This window comes from Thermobia domestica, chromosome 4, assembly GCF_964235325.1.
Source record: "Thermobia domestica chromosome 4, izTheDome1.hap1.1, whole genome shotgun sequence".
Classification (NCBI taxonomy): domain Eukaryota; kingdom Metazoa; phylum Arthropoda; class Insecta; order Zygentoma; family Lepismatidae; genus Thermobia; species Thermobia domestica.
In genome coordinates, this window is record NC_137457.1 from 87,779,828 (window position 1) to 87,797,367 (window position 17,540).

General features: G+C 36.5%; 1 protein-coding gene across 1 annotated transcript; it reads right to left on the reverse strand.

The window, feature by feature from the left end:
* Nucleotides 1-2,610: 2,610 nt before the first annotated feature.
* LOC145682805 (uncharacterized) lies at nucleotides 2,611-3,543 on the reverse strand. Its single transcript, XM_081754176.1, has one exon. The coding sequence runs from the start codon at nucleotides 3,541-3,543 to the stop codon at nucleotides 2,611-2,613; it is 933 nt and encodes a 310-aa protein (XP_081610302.1).
* Nucleotides 3,544-17,540: the final 13,997 nt, after the last annotated feature.

Consider the following 17,540-nt stretch of genomic DNA (forward strand, 5'->3'; position numbering starts at 1 on the left):
TCAACAATGATTACCATAGTAACAGATAGCGACAGGGGGTTCTCTAGAATTAATTGAGCATCTGAAGAAAGTATACCCTCTTCACTCACCCTCTCTATATTAAACCTTAAATGATAAAGAAATTATTACTGCTTTTAGTGTCAGTATTGATCCCCATTAAGATAAAACTGAAAGATATTTATGAGAATTGGTTTTCTGTGATCAATTCAAGGTCCCAAGGATCCATCTCATCTTTGACCAATTTAAATAGGAAGTGGTCAAAGTAGACAGTTTCTGATTTTAACGATAATCTCCAAAGAGCAAAAATGGATATAGATATATTTTTGACTCTTATCTCGGCACTAAAAGCGAAACTAGTGAAACCGAATACTACTTCTGGTTCCATTGTTGATTTCCATAGAGTAAAAACGATAATATATAGTGAACTTTTTGTTGTGGATTCAACGTCCGAAGAACATGTTATATCTAGCTTTATTCCTCTATTGTAATCGAAAGCAATATATCTCCTGCAGCCGGTTTTAATATTGAATGTGCATAGTTTCGAAGTCTACTGTATTCACATTGTGAACGAAGTACAGTTGTTCTCTCTACTACAGTATTATAAAATTCATTGTAGCTCATTGCCATCGCAAGTAGACCACATGAAACGAATTTTGATCGTTGCGATTCTCAGCAATTTTATCGTCCTGATATGCGAATTGTCAGCTTTAATAACACCATAAATTGTAGTATTTGTCCCTTTTCCTCTCCCATGTATTACCGCTTCTCCTACAATACAAGGTTTTCAGCAGTGATGGCCTATTTTTGTCTCCAGTTATGATATGTTCTTTTCTTTTCTATTATTCTCTATGGGTTCTGGTGAGTGAGGTCCCTGGTTCTATTACGCCAAATGAACTTTCTGGTGGACAAACACCGTGTGCATGGATTTCCTCGGGGTTCTTCAGTTTCCTCCCATTTTCTTCATTACTCACATTATTATCTCATTTAGCCTAGCCGGTCTAACCATGGTACGTAAAAGTGAATGTTTTCGTTTCATTCTCTATGGGCTCTTTGATTTTACGTTTTGCACAGCTACGGTCGCATTTTTTCAACACAAATATTTTCAATAATTTTAGTTTTCTTCTTTAGTTCCCTTGTAGCTAAATCACTGTCGTTATTGTCTTCGATACCAAAAACCTGGATTCTAAAAACATAACTCATACAACTCAATAAACTAAATTAAGGCTACTATTACGTATAAGCGCTACCTACAAACAGCTTTATAGCACCATCATACGAAGACAATCAGACGGCAAGGCCGTTCGAGAAGAAATACTGTCACTCATGGCGCAAACATAAGTCGAATGCCTGCATGTCCCAGGTATGCTTATCGCTTGCATGACCTTGTATAGGACTACCGAGTAGTCTCTTCTTAAATTGTTATAAATGAAGAGTCCATGGGAAAAGAGGGGATGTCCATTTTTACTATATTTTTCAGGAAACAATTTTTAAAGTTCAAAACATTTTATTTCCTAAACTAATCGTGAAAAATGCTTCAAATTTGATTTACAAGTTCTTTATTATATGGGAACAATCTTACAAAATCTTATGTTCGATGTATATTATTGTGAGTAAAAGAATACAAGAAAACTGACATGCGGTCGGTATATACTGGGAAAAACGGGTCTATTTCAGGCAAAACAATGGATAAAAGAGGCGATTGGTTTTTTTTTTAAATTATAAACAATATTATTAAAAATAGATTGCTTTCTACGTTTTTCATTTTTATTCTCCTTTACTCCGCTAATTACTTCTTTAGGAGCTAAATATAGAAGGCTTGAGCATATGGGCTGCATAAGACATTCAAAGCTTGCAGATCCTGCAATTTTTCTTCGAGATAGGCAACTTACCTTTAAGAAAGGGGAAAAATCTAAATCAAACCAATAATTATGTTTTTCATAGCATTCTATTTAAACTCTTCTCAACCGATTTATCTCAGTTCTTTAATGTACAACGAAAATTTTGGAAATGTACTTTCTTCCTCTAATCAGTATCAATTATGGGAGAGTAAGGCAAGGAGAACAAGTGTGGTACAAACGTTCATTGACTTTTTTAACCTGATAATCAAGGTCGCAAAAACGACTAGTTGACATTGTTTAGGCGAAAGGTGCAGTTGCTTAAGCAAGTTTGTCGACATTAAAATTTGAAATATCAGGTTCTGGGGCAAGAGTTATATATTTTTAAATCATTTAATATACAGGATGGTCCAAAAGTATTAATACAGTATATTATTTTGGAAACAAACATGATTAAAACAAATCTGAGTAGCGGAGGGCGGACTTGAGTAAAGGAGCTACCGATTGATGCATGCGTTGTGAATGGCCGCCAAATTGGATCCAGATTATTTTTTTTTTCAAATGGGAAAGTAGCCATGTGACACATCAGTTAACACTGTTTTTGCAGGAAAATGCAGTCCCGCAAGAAGAAATGCGTCATCGTGTCCCTTCGAAAGTTATGACGCCCCAAAGTCCCACCTACAGGATGCTCCACATGTTGCCCATCAATTGTAAAACAAACGGAGTCTCTTAATCCAGTTCTCCTGAACCCTAACAACACAGCGGGGTGATGCTATCACAGGCATTCTGAATACGTCCCTGTAGGTGTGAAAACATCCCGAATCTTCTGATACACCAGGTGTTTTAAGTGCCCCCATAAAAACTTTAAGGGAGTGAGGTCCGGCGACCGTGCTGGCCACTCCAAAGGGCCTAGGCGGCTACCAATCCAACGTCCTGGATAATGAAGGTCCAAGCATTCCCGCACAGGCAGCGCATAGTGCGGTGGGGCACCATCTTGCTGAAAATATCGCGTCAAGGTGGCATCAGGGCGGAGAAGCAACGCAAACACCAACTCCTGTAACATGTCCAGATATCTGACACCATTTAGGGTTTCAGGAATGAATAAGGGTCCTATGATCGACGTGTTCCATATCCCACACCACTCCATGATATGAGCAGAGGCAACCCTTTTGTAGGGATAGATCGCATGTCTGTATCCGACCAATATCGCGTGTTCTGGTGATTCACTGCCCCATCCAAGTAAGTCTGTAAAGAGAACGCTGGCTGGGAAATGCGGATCTCGGTCGTATTGTGACAAAGCCCAATTGGCGAATTCCATGCGCCGGTCTGGATTATCCTCTGAAAGGTTGTGGACAAGCTGCAGCTTGAAAGGATGCCACTTGTTCGTATGGAGAATCCTCATCACGGAAGCGCGTGGTACGCCTGTTATTGCTGATAGTTGTCTTATGCTGCGCTTCTTACTTTTCACACTCGGAGCAAGCACCATTGTGGATGTTTCCTCATCTGTCGCGGTTCGTGGGGGACCTGACCGTGGTCTGTCGGCAACATAACCAGTTACACTGAATTTCCTAATGAGATAGCTTACGATGTTGTGGCTTATTGCAGATCTTTCGGAGTGGCGCGCGTTGAAGTCCTGAGCAATTACACTACGGCTTCTTTCCCCAGACATTAGGATGATCTCAATTCTTTCCTGCTCCGTTAGTGCCATTTTGCTCTACCTGCAACGAGAAGAAAACCTGTCAAATTTGAGGTGTCACAACTTTCTTGCAGCGTTTGTGCCATGTAGCTCTCCCTGCAAGTAAACAGAAAACCGTCAATTTTGGGGCATCATAACTTTGGAACAGAATATAACGTATTTCTGCTTCCAGGACTGCATTCCTCTACAAAATCAGTGTTAATTGATGTGTCACATGCCTACTTTCTTATTTAAAAAAAATAACCTGGATTCAAGATGGCCGTCAATCACCAGGCATGCATCAATCGATAGCTCCTTTACCCAAGTCCGCCCTCCACTAGTCAGATTAGCTTTAGTCATGTTCGTTTTCAAAATAAAAAAATGAAATCTTTGAGTTTTACGTTCCACGGTTATGCCGGTTAGGCTAAAGGAGACGGTGATTATGAGAAATGAATGAAATGGTGGAATGAAAAAAGTGGGAGGAAACGGAAGAACCCCAAGAAAACCCACGCACACGGTGTTTGTCCACCACAAAGTTCACTTGGTGGGGGCTGGGATCGAACCCGGGACCCCAAGCATCAGAGGGGAACGCTCTACCACTGAGCCATCGCGGCCCCTTTTCAAAATAATTTACTGTACTGAGACTTATGGACCACCCTGTATAATAATTCATGAATATACCTGTATTGCACGAATGCCCGTGACAGAACAATATCACGGATGTATAATATGATTTTTACAATTCGGGCCTACTTTACATTCGATTTTTCGTCCAATTTGATTGTAATGTATATGCAGGCCTTTACGCTTTATTGTAAAGGGTTATTGTAGTAAATTACAACATTCATGCAATTTGTAGTATAAGCATCCACCTTACCGACGCGAGTCATTTATGGATGTAAAAATTATTCCTCCAATAAATCTGGTTGTGGTGGGCCTTTCCTTAATAGTAGGTGAATCATAGAAAACCGAAGTCCATTATAAGTGTCCTTACGTATCATAAATCTTGGGTCACTTTTCTCTATTCGAAGCTCCACGATTGGTCTAGAGTGAAATGAACATTTTCTCAAGTACAGTGGTTGTGAGAATGATATCCAATCTCGAATCATGAAACTGTCAAATTCACTTACTTGATATGGTGTAGTTTTTACTCTGCTGCCTTTCACCACATTATTCCAATACTCTACTATTTCTGCTCTTGATTTTATGTTCGCCAGTCCCATGTTCTTATCACGTTCAAGGTAGGAATAACACGAACTGGAAATGTTATTTGAATGGAAATGAACCTCTGCCTTTCATGTGCAATGTAATGAAGGCATCAGAATAAAGTATAATCCTTATTTTGACCACTGCAAGAGTCACACAAGAGCTCAAGATGATGGATGTTGGGAGATATTTTGTTTTACTAATTTTTAAAGAAATAGATTGTCCAAGCTATATTTAGATGTATCACCAATCAACACTGGAACATAAACAGTTTATTGACAAAAGAGGCAAAAAATAAGAGTAAAATGAATGCCCCTTTCCTCCACTGTAAGTAATGACGATACTTCTTCCATTTTAGAAGAATTTTTAAACTGCTATAGCAAGCTAACCGTAAACCTCTTCCCCATTATTGATATATTTTATCTATATTTTATAAATTTCGCCCAAAAGTGGACATCTCCCCCATTTGTCCTGAACTCTTCAAATGTTAATTAGACGGTTGCTATCTTTTATTTAATAGAGTTTTTTTCTATAAAATAACATTTTTCTTCGTTTCTAAATTTCTCAGCTGTGAAGAAATCGTTTTGAAAAATCATGACCTTCGTTGATAGTCGAGAATCGGAATACTTGGGTTTTAATTTTGGTACAAGTTTTCAAAGAAATTATTCATTTTTTCTTAGTTTTCATGTGAAGATTTGTAATAGCGGGTTAATGTCACTTTGCTCTGTCTGCAGGATGCTAGGTGGGGTGAGCTTTTGCATTGCCCACTCATATTACAGGTGCGGGGAAACTTTTGTATTCCATTAATTTTCTGAGTGTTCTTCTGTTTCCTAACGGAGACAACTGGACCAGAAAGTAGAAAATTCTCAAAATTTACGACACAATAACGGGCACTCGTATGCATCAGCCGGTATGCATAAGCACAGAACCTACTGAAAGCAGGATATTTGAGCCTACAACGGCACAGAGCCGTCGACATGTTTCATTGTTGACATTGTGCTAAAGCGTCATGGTCCATTATGAAGGCCATCTATGTCAGGTCATATTTATGTCATGTAACTTGGCAGACAGTGATTGTCGACGCCGGTTGAGGAAGGTGCTACTTATGTTTCTCCATTATTTGCGCCGCAGTCACACGAGGACTCTGAGTGATAAACGCCGCAATGCCTGGCGGTTTATTCCACCGTTTCACTTCGCTTATGAGGATTTGCCGTCAGTTTTGTAGGTTGTAATCACTTTGGACACTGTCCTTTGCGGCACACCTAACAAACCTGCAAGTTTTATCGCACATGCAGAACTTGACGGAACAACAATTTTCCTTCCATAAAAAGTAGATAGAGCGCTCATTTTACGCTATCACTGTCTGCTCAGCTCATTGTCCATTCACGTTCTACTACTCCTCACGCAGTGCGGAGTTGGCCATAACACGCCACTGCCATCGGCGCAGATCTGCGGTGGCCGCGTGGTCCTTGGTAATCCAGATATCTCACGTGTTTCCAGCTCCATGTGTTAAATAGGTAAGTATTTGTATATCTGGAAGAACAAATATTTGTACGTTGGGTATATGGGCATTGAGTGGAAGTGTATTTAGTGAATTCGTTGATAGCCCATAGAAAATACAATTTTAATTTCGGATACTCTTAGAAAGACATACTGGATTTCCGTTTTCATATTCCCTAGTGGCTACAAGGTTAGCATGGGCGCCTTAAGTGCGTGAAACCCGGGTTCGATTTCTGTTGGAGCTCATGTTGTTAGGATTCCGCCTCGGTGCTGTACGAGATGCTAAGCCCTGAACCAACAACTCTTACGTAAAGATCTGAAAAAAAACTGATGAATGTGATGCAGATATGTAAAGAAAGAAATGAAAAACTGAAGACAAAAGCTACCGAAGATGGAGTAAGATTGAGTGTTCGCAATGAAAAGCTTTCAAGTGCGCTAATTGAAAGGTTTTTGTGTATTCAGAAAAATAGAAACTGTCCTGATGATTTGCATGCAAAGTAAAACAGACAGGAAATACAGAAAGAGAAAGAAGGGGCATAACAATAATAAATATTACCATGTAGATACCAGATTCGGCTCGAGAGAGAAATCATGTCCTTAAAAATTAAGTTTTGTTGCATCAAACTGAAAGAAGAAATGTTGCTTACTGTTCTTATTTTTGTTCTCAACAGTAAGAACCCGAGAAAAGTTTACGTCTGTTTGTTTGAAGCATTACCACTTTAGTTTTTACTGTCATAATTTACCTTAGGAGCCGCCTTTGGTAGACACCTTTGACATAATGTGCTCGTATTTTGATAGTTGAAAAACTTTAATATACATAGTGCACTAGATAATGAATATGCTGAAATTCACAGATTTTCTTTATTTTTTTCTATTATCCAGCTTCGGGTTATAAACATAAATATACCTCGGTACTCTCTTCTTACAAAACGTCTTTTGTATGTTTTATAGCACTCCAATTTAAAAATATACAAATTTGCTTTTGCTACTATTACACAAAAATACCTGGGATTGAAGAGGTTAAATAGAAAATATCGAAATACTGCGAAACATGAGCATATTGAAGTATCAAAAGAATCGAAGAATCGTAATATGGTAATAATGAAAAATAAATATTGAAAAATATTAAAATATTGAAATATTAAAAAACATCGATCTTATAATTTTTTGATATTTGAAAATATCTATCGATCGATATATCGAAATATCGAACAGCTGTAGGTGAGACCGGTCACCGAGGATTTTCTTTTAACCATTGTTCCTCTTCGAGAATGTGGTTTCCCCGTAATTTTGTAGAATTTCATAACTTTGGCCGTCACCTAAATGTTCATCGCGCCTCACTGAGCCCAATTACCACTTTCACTAGGCTTACATCACATACCCGAACATTAATAATTTGGCCTCTTTGGAAATTAGAGTTAATTTATTTTACTTTATGACCACTTACTCGATACAAGCACACTACCATTCTACTGAGCATCACAGAATAACGAGTTAGCCCTATCACTCCCACCAACAATCACGGGCTGCGATCGCTGCCTGTCCTTTGCCAATCCAGATATCTTACGTGTTTCCGACTCCATATGTTTGAATTAATTTAATGAATATGTATACTACATATTGGTAAACCACGATTGTGAGTTTTTTATATGTTAAAGGTTAAAATAAATATTTAGTATATTATTATGTTTAAACTAACGTGTTTTATTTGACAAAAGAAGGAAATAAAATAGTGTGAAAGTTGGAACATATTTTATGCAGATATGTATGAATCTGTGATTTGCAAATGTGCTTGTGAATCTTCAATCTTAGACTATTCTAGTGTACATTTGTTTCGCTCTTGTTCAAATGGATTAATCGGTCCCAGACCTTGTTATCTGGAGCAACAGAAAGTCGAACTACGTACGCAGATAGAAACAATAATTGTGTCACGATAAGATCATGCACTGTGTGTGTTTTACGCTAGGCACTCCAATTCATTTATCACAATCTTTGCTTCTGTTCCCATCGTTTCTGGAAGCACGAGTTGTGAATATATGCATATACGTTTTTCCAATTGTGAGCAACACCTCCCCTGATTTCAACCCATTTTCTGCTCTTTAATTATGTCATGTGACAGGCAGGCTACTGGGAGTTGACGCGACTGCGCAAACGAAAATTTCAAGGTTGTATCGGTACCAACAAGTACTGTGCAAATTTACTTGTGTGTTTATTCCCCCGCACGACTCACCTCCTCTTTCCACTCCCCTTACGTTTCTCCATCCCGTAAGCAGGGCAGTGCCAATAGATGCGGTGTGCGTCATATTTACACACCGTTTCTTAGTTAAAGTGTGAGACCACCAGGAGGCAGCTAATTCGGCAGAGCATACACACGGTTTACACAGATTCTCACATTTTTCTATAATTATTGGGACCTTCCCGAAATTCGGCCAGGAGGCCCAGGGGGTCGCCACGAAGCCCCTGTAGGCTTAAAAATTGTTGGCACCGGAAAATGTGCCAACAATTTTTCCGGTCCCAACTGGTAAGGTGTTAAACCATATGCAGGTACCAACAAGGATAGGAATGCGGGAACACACACACACACACAGACACACGCACACCTATACGCGTACTTGCGCACTTGTTAGCACCGAGTTGGGATACCGACTTGTTGGAACCAAATGTGCATAAAAATTTAGAAGAGATACAAAAAGAAGCGTGAGATGAAAAAGCATTAATTTTATTCATATTTGCGGTGGGAAAATATTTTGTCGCTATTTCTGGCAGTTTCTTGGGAAACACGTGTGGTGCCGTATATATATATATATTTACATCAGCTAATGCTTATGACAACAAACACTATTCGAAGCTTTCTTGCACCCACTGGAAAACGTGAAGTATATTAATATTTATTTGCATATATTGTTATTGTAGACTGTTCCCATAATGCCCACCGACTTCGATTTTACAAAATTTGAGAAATAAATTTCACTTTTTATTTAGTGGTCAATTTGAAGGCATTTTGTTATACTACCATTAAGAATCCCATATACATCATATTACGAATCAATCATTATGGAACAATCTCATGTGTGACACGCAGCAGTGCTACCAATCTTTGAAAGTTTCATTTACAACTTTTTTCCTTTTTCTTTTTTAACTGATTTTGTGAGTAATGGTGCATTCAGTATAAAGGTACAACAAGATATTCTCTCTCTCTCTCTCTCTCTCTCTCTGTTTGTCTGTGTGTGTGTGTGTGTTTGTTTCTAGTTTCCGGCGTAAGCATGTAAATACTACCAGGTATACTTTCGTGTGTACATATGCTAGTGTGTGTGTGTGTGGCGCGGGGATATGAAGTATTAATTGGGATCGCGTAGTGGAACTTATCGATATTAGTACGTACATACAAACGGCTGTTACTTCCCACGATAACTTTGGACGAATGAGAATTTTTAAATTCTGCTTTTTGCAATAAATAAGTAGTTTGATTCCTCTCGAAGGAGTTCCCTAAATGGTAGCCCCTACCATGTCCAATTGAATCACAAATTGCCGCAATCGTATCTACAATGTTTGTACAGAAACGTGCAGGACAAATTTTCGTTTGTACACTATTAGGGGCGCCGCCAGAACGAAAACAAATTGGGGGCTGTCTAACTGCTAGCCCCCCACCTACATGACCTATTCAATCACAAATTATCGGAATCGTTTGTACAGAAATGTGCAGGCGAAATTTTCCTTTGTACACAATTAGGAGCGTCGCCAGAACAGAAAAAAATGGGGGCTGTCTAAGTGGTAGCCCCCCACCATGTCCAATTGAATTACAAATTGTCCCAATTGTTTCTACTTCGTTTGTACAGAAATGTGCAGGCGAAATGTATGTTCGCACGCAATTAGGGGCGCCGCCAGAACGAAAACAAATTGGGGGCTGTCAAAGTGGTAGCCCCCACCAACATGTCCTATTCAATCACAAATTGTCGCAATCGTTTATACTTTAATTGTACAAAAATGTGCAGGCGAAATTTTCGTTTGTACACATTTAGGTGCGCCGCCAGAACAGGAAAAAATGGGGACTGTCTAAGTGGTAGCCCCCCACCATGTCCAATTCAATCACAAGTTGTCCCATTCGTTTGTGCATCGTTTGTATAGAAATGTGCAGGCGAAATGTTTGTTTGAACAAACTTAGGGGCGCCGCCAGAACGAAAACAAAGTGGAGGCTGTCTAAGTGGTAGCCCCCCACCATGTCCAATTTGTCACGCTCTTTGACAACGCTTCATGATTCTGACAAATCTGACTTTTATTTTGGAGTTATGTATAGCCCTAAAACTGAGTCGCCACCACGTTTCTGCAAAACGTGGAAAATCGTATTTAGTTCCAGATCCTTGATTTCGGAAGTAAGTAACACCATGAAGACCTATATGATCACATTGCACGGTGCGATATGAAAAGAAACCGTGACTAACTGATTGAATGTATGGAAATATTCAAGTAAAATTCGGATTTCCACAACTAAATTTAAGACAAATCAATAATACTGTTTGGTTACCGAACTTAATTAAGAATTTCCGCATCTAGCATTTCCATAATCAGAGTTTATCTTATTATGACACTGAAGTTACTATTTATATAATCAGCAATACCCAAAGCTCATTAATTCCACAAAGGCAACGTATATTAAATATAAACTCTCTCATATATTAAGTACATTCTTTAAATCTTCCATAAATACTTTTCTGTTTTCTTAATATTCATTTATAATTATATCTTTCCATAAATACATTTATCTTTAAATATTCATATTTATAATTATCTCTTTTATCCCTTTTTATATAGCCTCTGTATATATATAATAATCGTTTTGGCATTGCTGTATATGATACCTAACTTCATGATTCAATATTCAGACTTCGTTGACTAACTCTGTTTTATACAATGGAATAGATTATTTTTAGTGCTACGCGGATTCATATGACATTCAGTTATGCAGATAAAGGTTCAGTAACATAGCAGACATTATGATTATTGTAAAATCGTATCAAGACAAATAACTAATTTCAAATGGTATTTGTTTTCCAAAGATAATAATTACATTATATAGAAGATTACTAGAATTTGGATTGTATACTTGCAGATTATATAATAGTTTACATCAAAACATTTTTAAGGTGATGTGGCGGTATGGAAGAGTAAGGGCCTAAGCCCCAGAAGAAAGTATTTAACTCTGCATATTCATTACTTTCCTGGCACTTTTAAAATATCCACAACACGTTCGAAACTTGAATAATTGCAAATTAAATTATACAACTTTTAGCCGATGACGATTCAAACACATTAATAACTTCTGAAGATTATTATTTTCATTAAATTTGCAGTTAGAAGTTAACGGATTAACAATTCCAATCACAATTACAATTCTTTCTTTTTTTTAAAATAATTATATATCTTTCTTCTTCCTCTCATATTTAAATAAATTAAATTTAAATTTTTTCAAGGATTAATTTCTGATACCGACTAAGAACTAAGTTGACATATGACAAAACATATAACAAATTAAAATCTACATAATGGACAAAACACGAATATAAACAAGGAAAGCAAAAGATACAAATAAACAAACAACATGAAAAGCAAAAGGAATAAACAAGAATAATTGTGGAGCATAACAACTTTCCCCCTCTTCAAGAAAAAAAAAATTATCAGTGATAATTTTTTTTTTACTTTTGAGTCGCCTCTATAGCATAATTTTCTATTCAGGTGAACATTTGAAAAGTTTCTTGAATTGCAAATTATTTGGCTTCGTCAATTTTTAGGTTTCAAAAGCAGCATAATTTCTTCAGAATTCGGTTATTATATAGGGACCAGTCAACTAAAATATAAGTGTGTAATTAGGAATTCAATAAACAAAATAACAGAAAGAACAATGGCATTAACATAACAACAAGAACGAAAAACAACCATCATCCATTTATCGTTGTCTTTTCTCTTTCTTTTCCATCTTCTCCCATCACTTATTCTTTCCTTATATTTCTGTTTCCTTTTTTCTTTCTTTCTATGCTTGTTTTTCCCACTTATTTCTTTTTTTCCTTTCTTGTCTTTCCTCCTATGATGTTTCCATCTCTTGTCCAGTTCAAATTTCTTTCTTCTCTTCCTCTTTTTCTGGAGGTTCCATAATTTTTCTTGAGATTTTGTGCTCCTCTTCTTCCAGTACTTCTCTCTATGCTTCTTTCTAGATTTCTTTCTGTTCGAACATCCTGTTCTTCGTGACTTCTTCTTCGGCCTGTTCTTCAAATAACTTTTCTTATCGGAATTCTTTCTCTTCCTTTTCTGATCTCTGGTGTCAATTTCTGCCATTGTGATTTTTCTTCTTTTTCTTTTCCTGCTTCTGCTTTGCCTTTTCGTCTTTCTTTTTCTCCAGTTTCTATCTTTGCATATTTTCATATTTGTTCTTCTATCTTTGCATGTTTTCATATTTGCTTTTCCCAGCGGTCGTATTTTGGTTTCTTCTTTTGATTCTCTTAACTTCTTAGAAGGTTTCTCAATTAGCAAATTCGAAGTTTTCGAACTTCTACATGAGAAAGTTTCATATTCTATTCTTTCAGCACACATACTAATATCCTCCATAAATTTCGTTACTCCCTCAGTGGTGTTCTTCTGACTATTTTCTATCAAACTGTCACATGGTTGCTGCTCTTCTTGATCTACACTTTCTTTCTTCAGGTCTCCAATAACTATATTCAAGTCCTCACGTATTTCTTCCTTCAACTCTTTTCCGAATGTTTGCATATTATTAGCCAATGTTGTTATATTATTAGTAACTTCTAATCGAAATAGGGATAATTGTTGCATAAGCAGTTTAAACATTTCTTGATCACTTAGCTCTGATGATGGCATATTCGGTCGTTCCTTGGCTTCGTGTAAAACAACTTTTGTTTTATCTGCCTGCGCTTTTTCTTCAATTTCTCCTTCTTCCTTCGAATTCTGCAATTCTTCCTGTCTCGTTTCTTCGTTTGGCACTCCTTCTTTTTCTTTTGAATTTTGTATCTCTTTCCGTTGAGCTTCTTCTTTTCCCAGCTCTCTTTCCTTTTCTTTCTCTTTGTCTTCTTCTGTATCTTCAAAATCATCCTCACTATCTGTCTTATTATAATTATCACTTTCTTTCGATTGGCAGTCTTGACAGATCCAGTTCGAAAAATATTCAATATCTTGATCTTCTGGATTCTCCATCGTCGGAACTACTTCTCGGCAACACTTAAAAAAAGTCTTTTTCCACTTCAATACTGGACATGTTAATATTTATAGTTTCTAGGACCGTAGCACCTTTTCTTCTTTCTCGCCACACTCACCATATTTACTTCCTCGTCTTCACAGTTAATATTTGGGGGGGATTTCAACAAAATTCCTTCATATCTCATACATTCGCTAAAGCAATTTATTAAAATCTTCACGACGACTTGACTTCTTTATCCAATCCTGGCTGGGTCGCCAAATTCTTTGTCACGCTCTTTGACAACGCTTCATGATTCTGACAAATCTGACTTTTATTTTGGAGTTATGTATAGCCCTAAAACTGAGTCGCCACCACGTTTCTGCAAAACGTGGAAAATCGTATTTAGTTCCAGATCCTTGATTTCGGAAGTAAGTAACACCATGAAGACCTATATGATCAAATTGCACGGTGCGATATGAAAAGAAACCGTGACTAACTGATTGAATGTATGGAAATATTCAAGTAAAATTCGGATTTCCACAACTAAATTTAAGACAAATCAATAATACTGTTTGGTTACCGAACTTAATTAAGAATTTCCGCATCTAGCATTTCCATAATCAGAGTTTATCTTATTATGACACTGAAGTTACTATTTATATAATCAGCAATACCCAAAGCTCATTAATTCCACAAAGGCAACGTATATTAAATATAAACTCTCTCATATATTAAGTACATTCTTTAAATCTTCCATAAATACTTTTCTGTTTTCTTAATATTCATTTATAATTATATCTTTCCATAAATACATTTATCTTTAAATATTCATATTTATAATTATCTCTTTTATCCCTTTTTATATAGCCTCTGTATATATATAATAATCGTTTTGGCATTGCTGTATATGATACCTAACTTCATGATTCAATATTCAGACTTCGTTGACTAACTCTGTTTTATACAATGGAATAGATTATTTTTAGTGCTACGCGGATTCATATGACATTCAGTTATGCAGATAAAGGTTCAGTAACATAGCAGACATTATGATTATTGTAAAATCGTATCAAGACAAATAACTAATTTCAAATGGTATTTGTTTTCCAAAGATAATAATTACATTATATAGAAGATTACTAGAATTTGGATTGTATACTTGCAGATTATATAATAGTTTACATCAAAACATTTTTAAGGTGATGTGGCGGTATGGAAGAGTAAGGGCCTAAGCCCCAGAAGAAAGTATTTAACTCTGCATATTCATTACTTTCCTGGCACTTTTAAAATATCCACAACACGTTCGAAACTTGAATAATTGCAAATTAAATTATACAACTTTTAGCCGATGACGATTCAAACACATTAATAACTTCTGAAGATTATTATTTTCATTAAATTTGCAGTTAGAAGTTAACGGATTAACAATTCCAATCACAATTACAATTCTTTCTTTTTTTTAAAATAATTATATATCTTTCTTCTTCCTCTCATATTTAAATAAATTAAATTTAAATTTTTTCAAGGATTAATTTCTGATACCGACCAAGAACTAAGTTGACATATGACAAAACATATAACAAATTAAAATCTACATAATGGACAAAACACGAATATAAACAAGGAAAGCAAAAGATACAAATAAACAAACAACATGAAAAGCAAAAGGAATAAACAAGAATAATTGTGGAGCATAACAAATTGAATCACAAATTATCGCAATTGTTTGTACTTCGTTTGTACAGTAATGTGCAGGCGAAATTTGCGTTTGTACACAATTACAGGCGCCGCCAGAACAGAAAAAATGGGGGCTGTCTAAGTGATAGCCTCCCCACAATGTTCAATTGAATCACAAATTTTCGCAATTGTTTGTACTTCATTTGTACATAAATGTGCAGGCGAAATGTATGTTCGCACTCAATTAGGGGCGCCACCAGAACGAAAAAAAATGGAGGCTGTCTAAGTGGTTAGCCCCCCCACCATGTCCAATTCAATCACAAGTTGTCGTATTCGTTTGTGCATCGTTTGTAGAGAAATGTGCAGGCCAAATTTTTGTTTGTACACTATTAGAGGCGCCGCCAGAACGAAAACAAAGTGGGAGGCTGTCTAAGTGGTAGCTCCCCCACCATGTCCAATTGAATCACAAATTATCGCAATCGTTTGTACATTGTTTGTACAGAAATGTACAAGCAAAATTATCGTTTGCCCACAATTAGGGGCGCTGCCAGAACGAAAAGAAATTGGGGGCTGTCTTAATGGTAGAGATGCAAAAAAGCCTTCTTTTTTGAATCGATGGTTTTTTCACATAAAACGCCGGCTTTTTTGAACAAAAAAAACGAAAATTTTTGGAAATTTTAGCTTTTTTCATTTTCATGATTTTTCTATCTAAATAGCTTTCTTACAGCATATTCTATAGTTAGATTAGAATTACATGACCTAAATGCGATATTTCGCTCTGAAATTCACCATGAAAATGGATGGAGCACATGTTTTACGAATTAAAGCTAACATGAAGAATGTAGTATTTGAGGGCAATTTTAGATTTAGATTAGAGGGTATTTAACTTTATTTTAACTTTTGAGTTATCGACATCTTTTTTCTTCTCCAGTTTGTCGTCTGTGTTTCATTTCTAAGAGCTTTTAGTACTCTAGCTTCTAGAGCAAAAGTTAAACTTGCCCGTTTTTCTATTTATCCGTCAAAGCGTACGTTTTTCAATATATCCGTCAAACCGTACTTCCACATTTCTGTTATACTGTAGCTGTGAAGTGATTTAGAAATCATTTTCCGGACACAACCTTGAATATCAATTTATACAAATAATCAGTAGTGGATTTAGAAAAGTAATTTAGGAGGGGTTTTTCTGATTGTTTCGTTTCCTAAAAAGTCCTAATTTTATTTGGGAGGTGCTTGAAGTTTATGAGTACAGGCATAACTAATATTTCGTTTCGTTTATATGTTTAGCAATAATCTTCCGGATACAACTTTAAAAATAATTTTATACTGAGAATCAGTGGCGGATTTAGAAACGTATTTTGGGAAGGGTTTTTCTTACTAATGTTTAGTTTTTTTTAAACATTCGTAATTTTTATTTTACGGGAGCTTAAAGTTTATGAGTAAAGGCATAAATAATAGATATTTCGTTTGTTGCAGACATTCCGTAACTTTGGGGAACGTGCTTCAGTCCGAAAGACCGCTCCCCTAACCTTCGCAAAACCGCCACTGCTGGTAATTAGTAATAATAACGATTTAAAAACAATAAGAAAGGAAGTCGGCCAACTCACAGTACACGCACTATTTCTAGATTCACAGATGCAATGACGAAAAGCTTTGTCAGAATGGTCAAATGCTGGTTGAATCCCGGAGTTCCCGATAGAAGCGCAAAGGCTAATCACTCAGTCATGTTTGTTGTGCAGTTGTATTTAGCTTAACTTAAATATAGGGGGCCGCGGTGGCTCAGTGGTAGAGCGTTCACCTCTGGTGCTTGGGGTCCCGGGTTCGATCCCAGCCCCCGCCAAGTGAACTTTGTGGTGGACAAACAAAGTGTACGTGGGTTTTCTCGGGGTTCTCCCGTTTCCTCCCACTATCTTCATTCCACCATTTCATTCATTACTCATCATCACCGTCTCCTTTAGCCTAACCGGCATAAACGTGGGACGTAAAACTCAAAGATTTCAATTCATTTTTTAACTTAAATATATTTCGTAGTCCCTTTTTTTGGGGGGAGAGGGGAGTTCCGTAATGATATGTTGAATCCCTCTTGTTAAAAATTCAGAAAACTTGAGGATTGGGTAAACTGTGATGGTGGTTCTATAAAACTTAACTATAGAATTTCAAGAATATACAGAACCAAAAGCTCTAGATGTGCAGCCTTTAAGTGTATCATATAGATCTAAGTGTTTCTCTTATGTTTTATTTTAATTTTATTTTGTTTCAAAAGGAGGGTATGGAATATTTTGAAGTAAAAATACTACATACTATTTTGCTAGTTATTTGTGTATTCTTTTAAAAGAAGTGTTTACTTTTAGGGTTGGCTGGTTTACACTATTTTTTTTTTATATCTGGTTTAAACCAGAAAAATAAAAAGAATGAAAAATGCGAATCGCGTGAACTTCATGGTGACGTTTCCAGATATCAAACCACC

Coding starts and splice junctions, on each gene's coding strand:
- LOC145682805 (XM_081754176.1), bottom strand. CDS start 3,543: ATGGCACTAACGGAGCAGGAAAGAATTGAGATCATCCTAATGTCTGGG.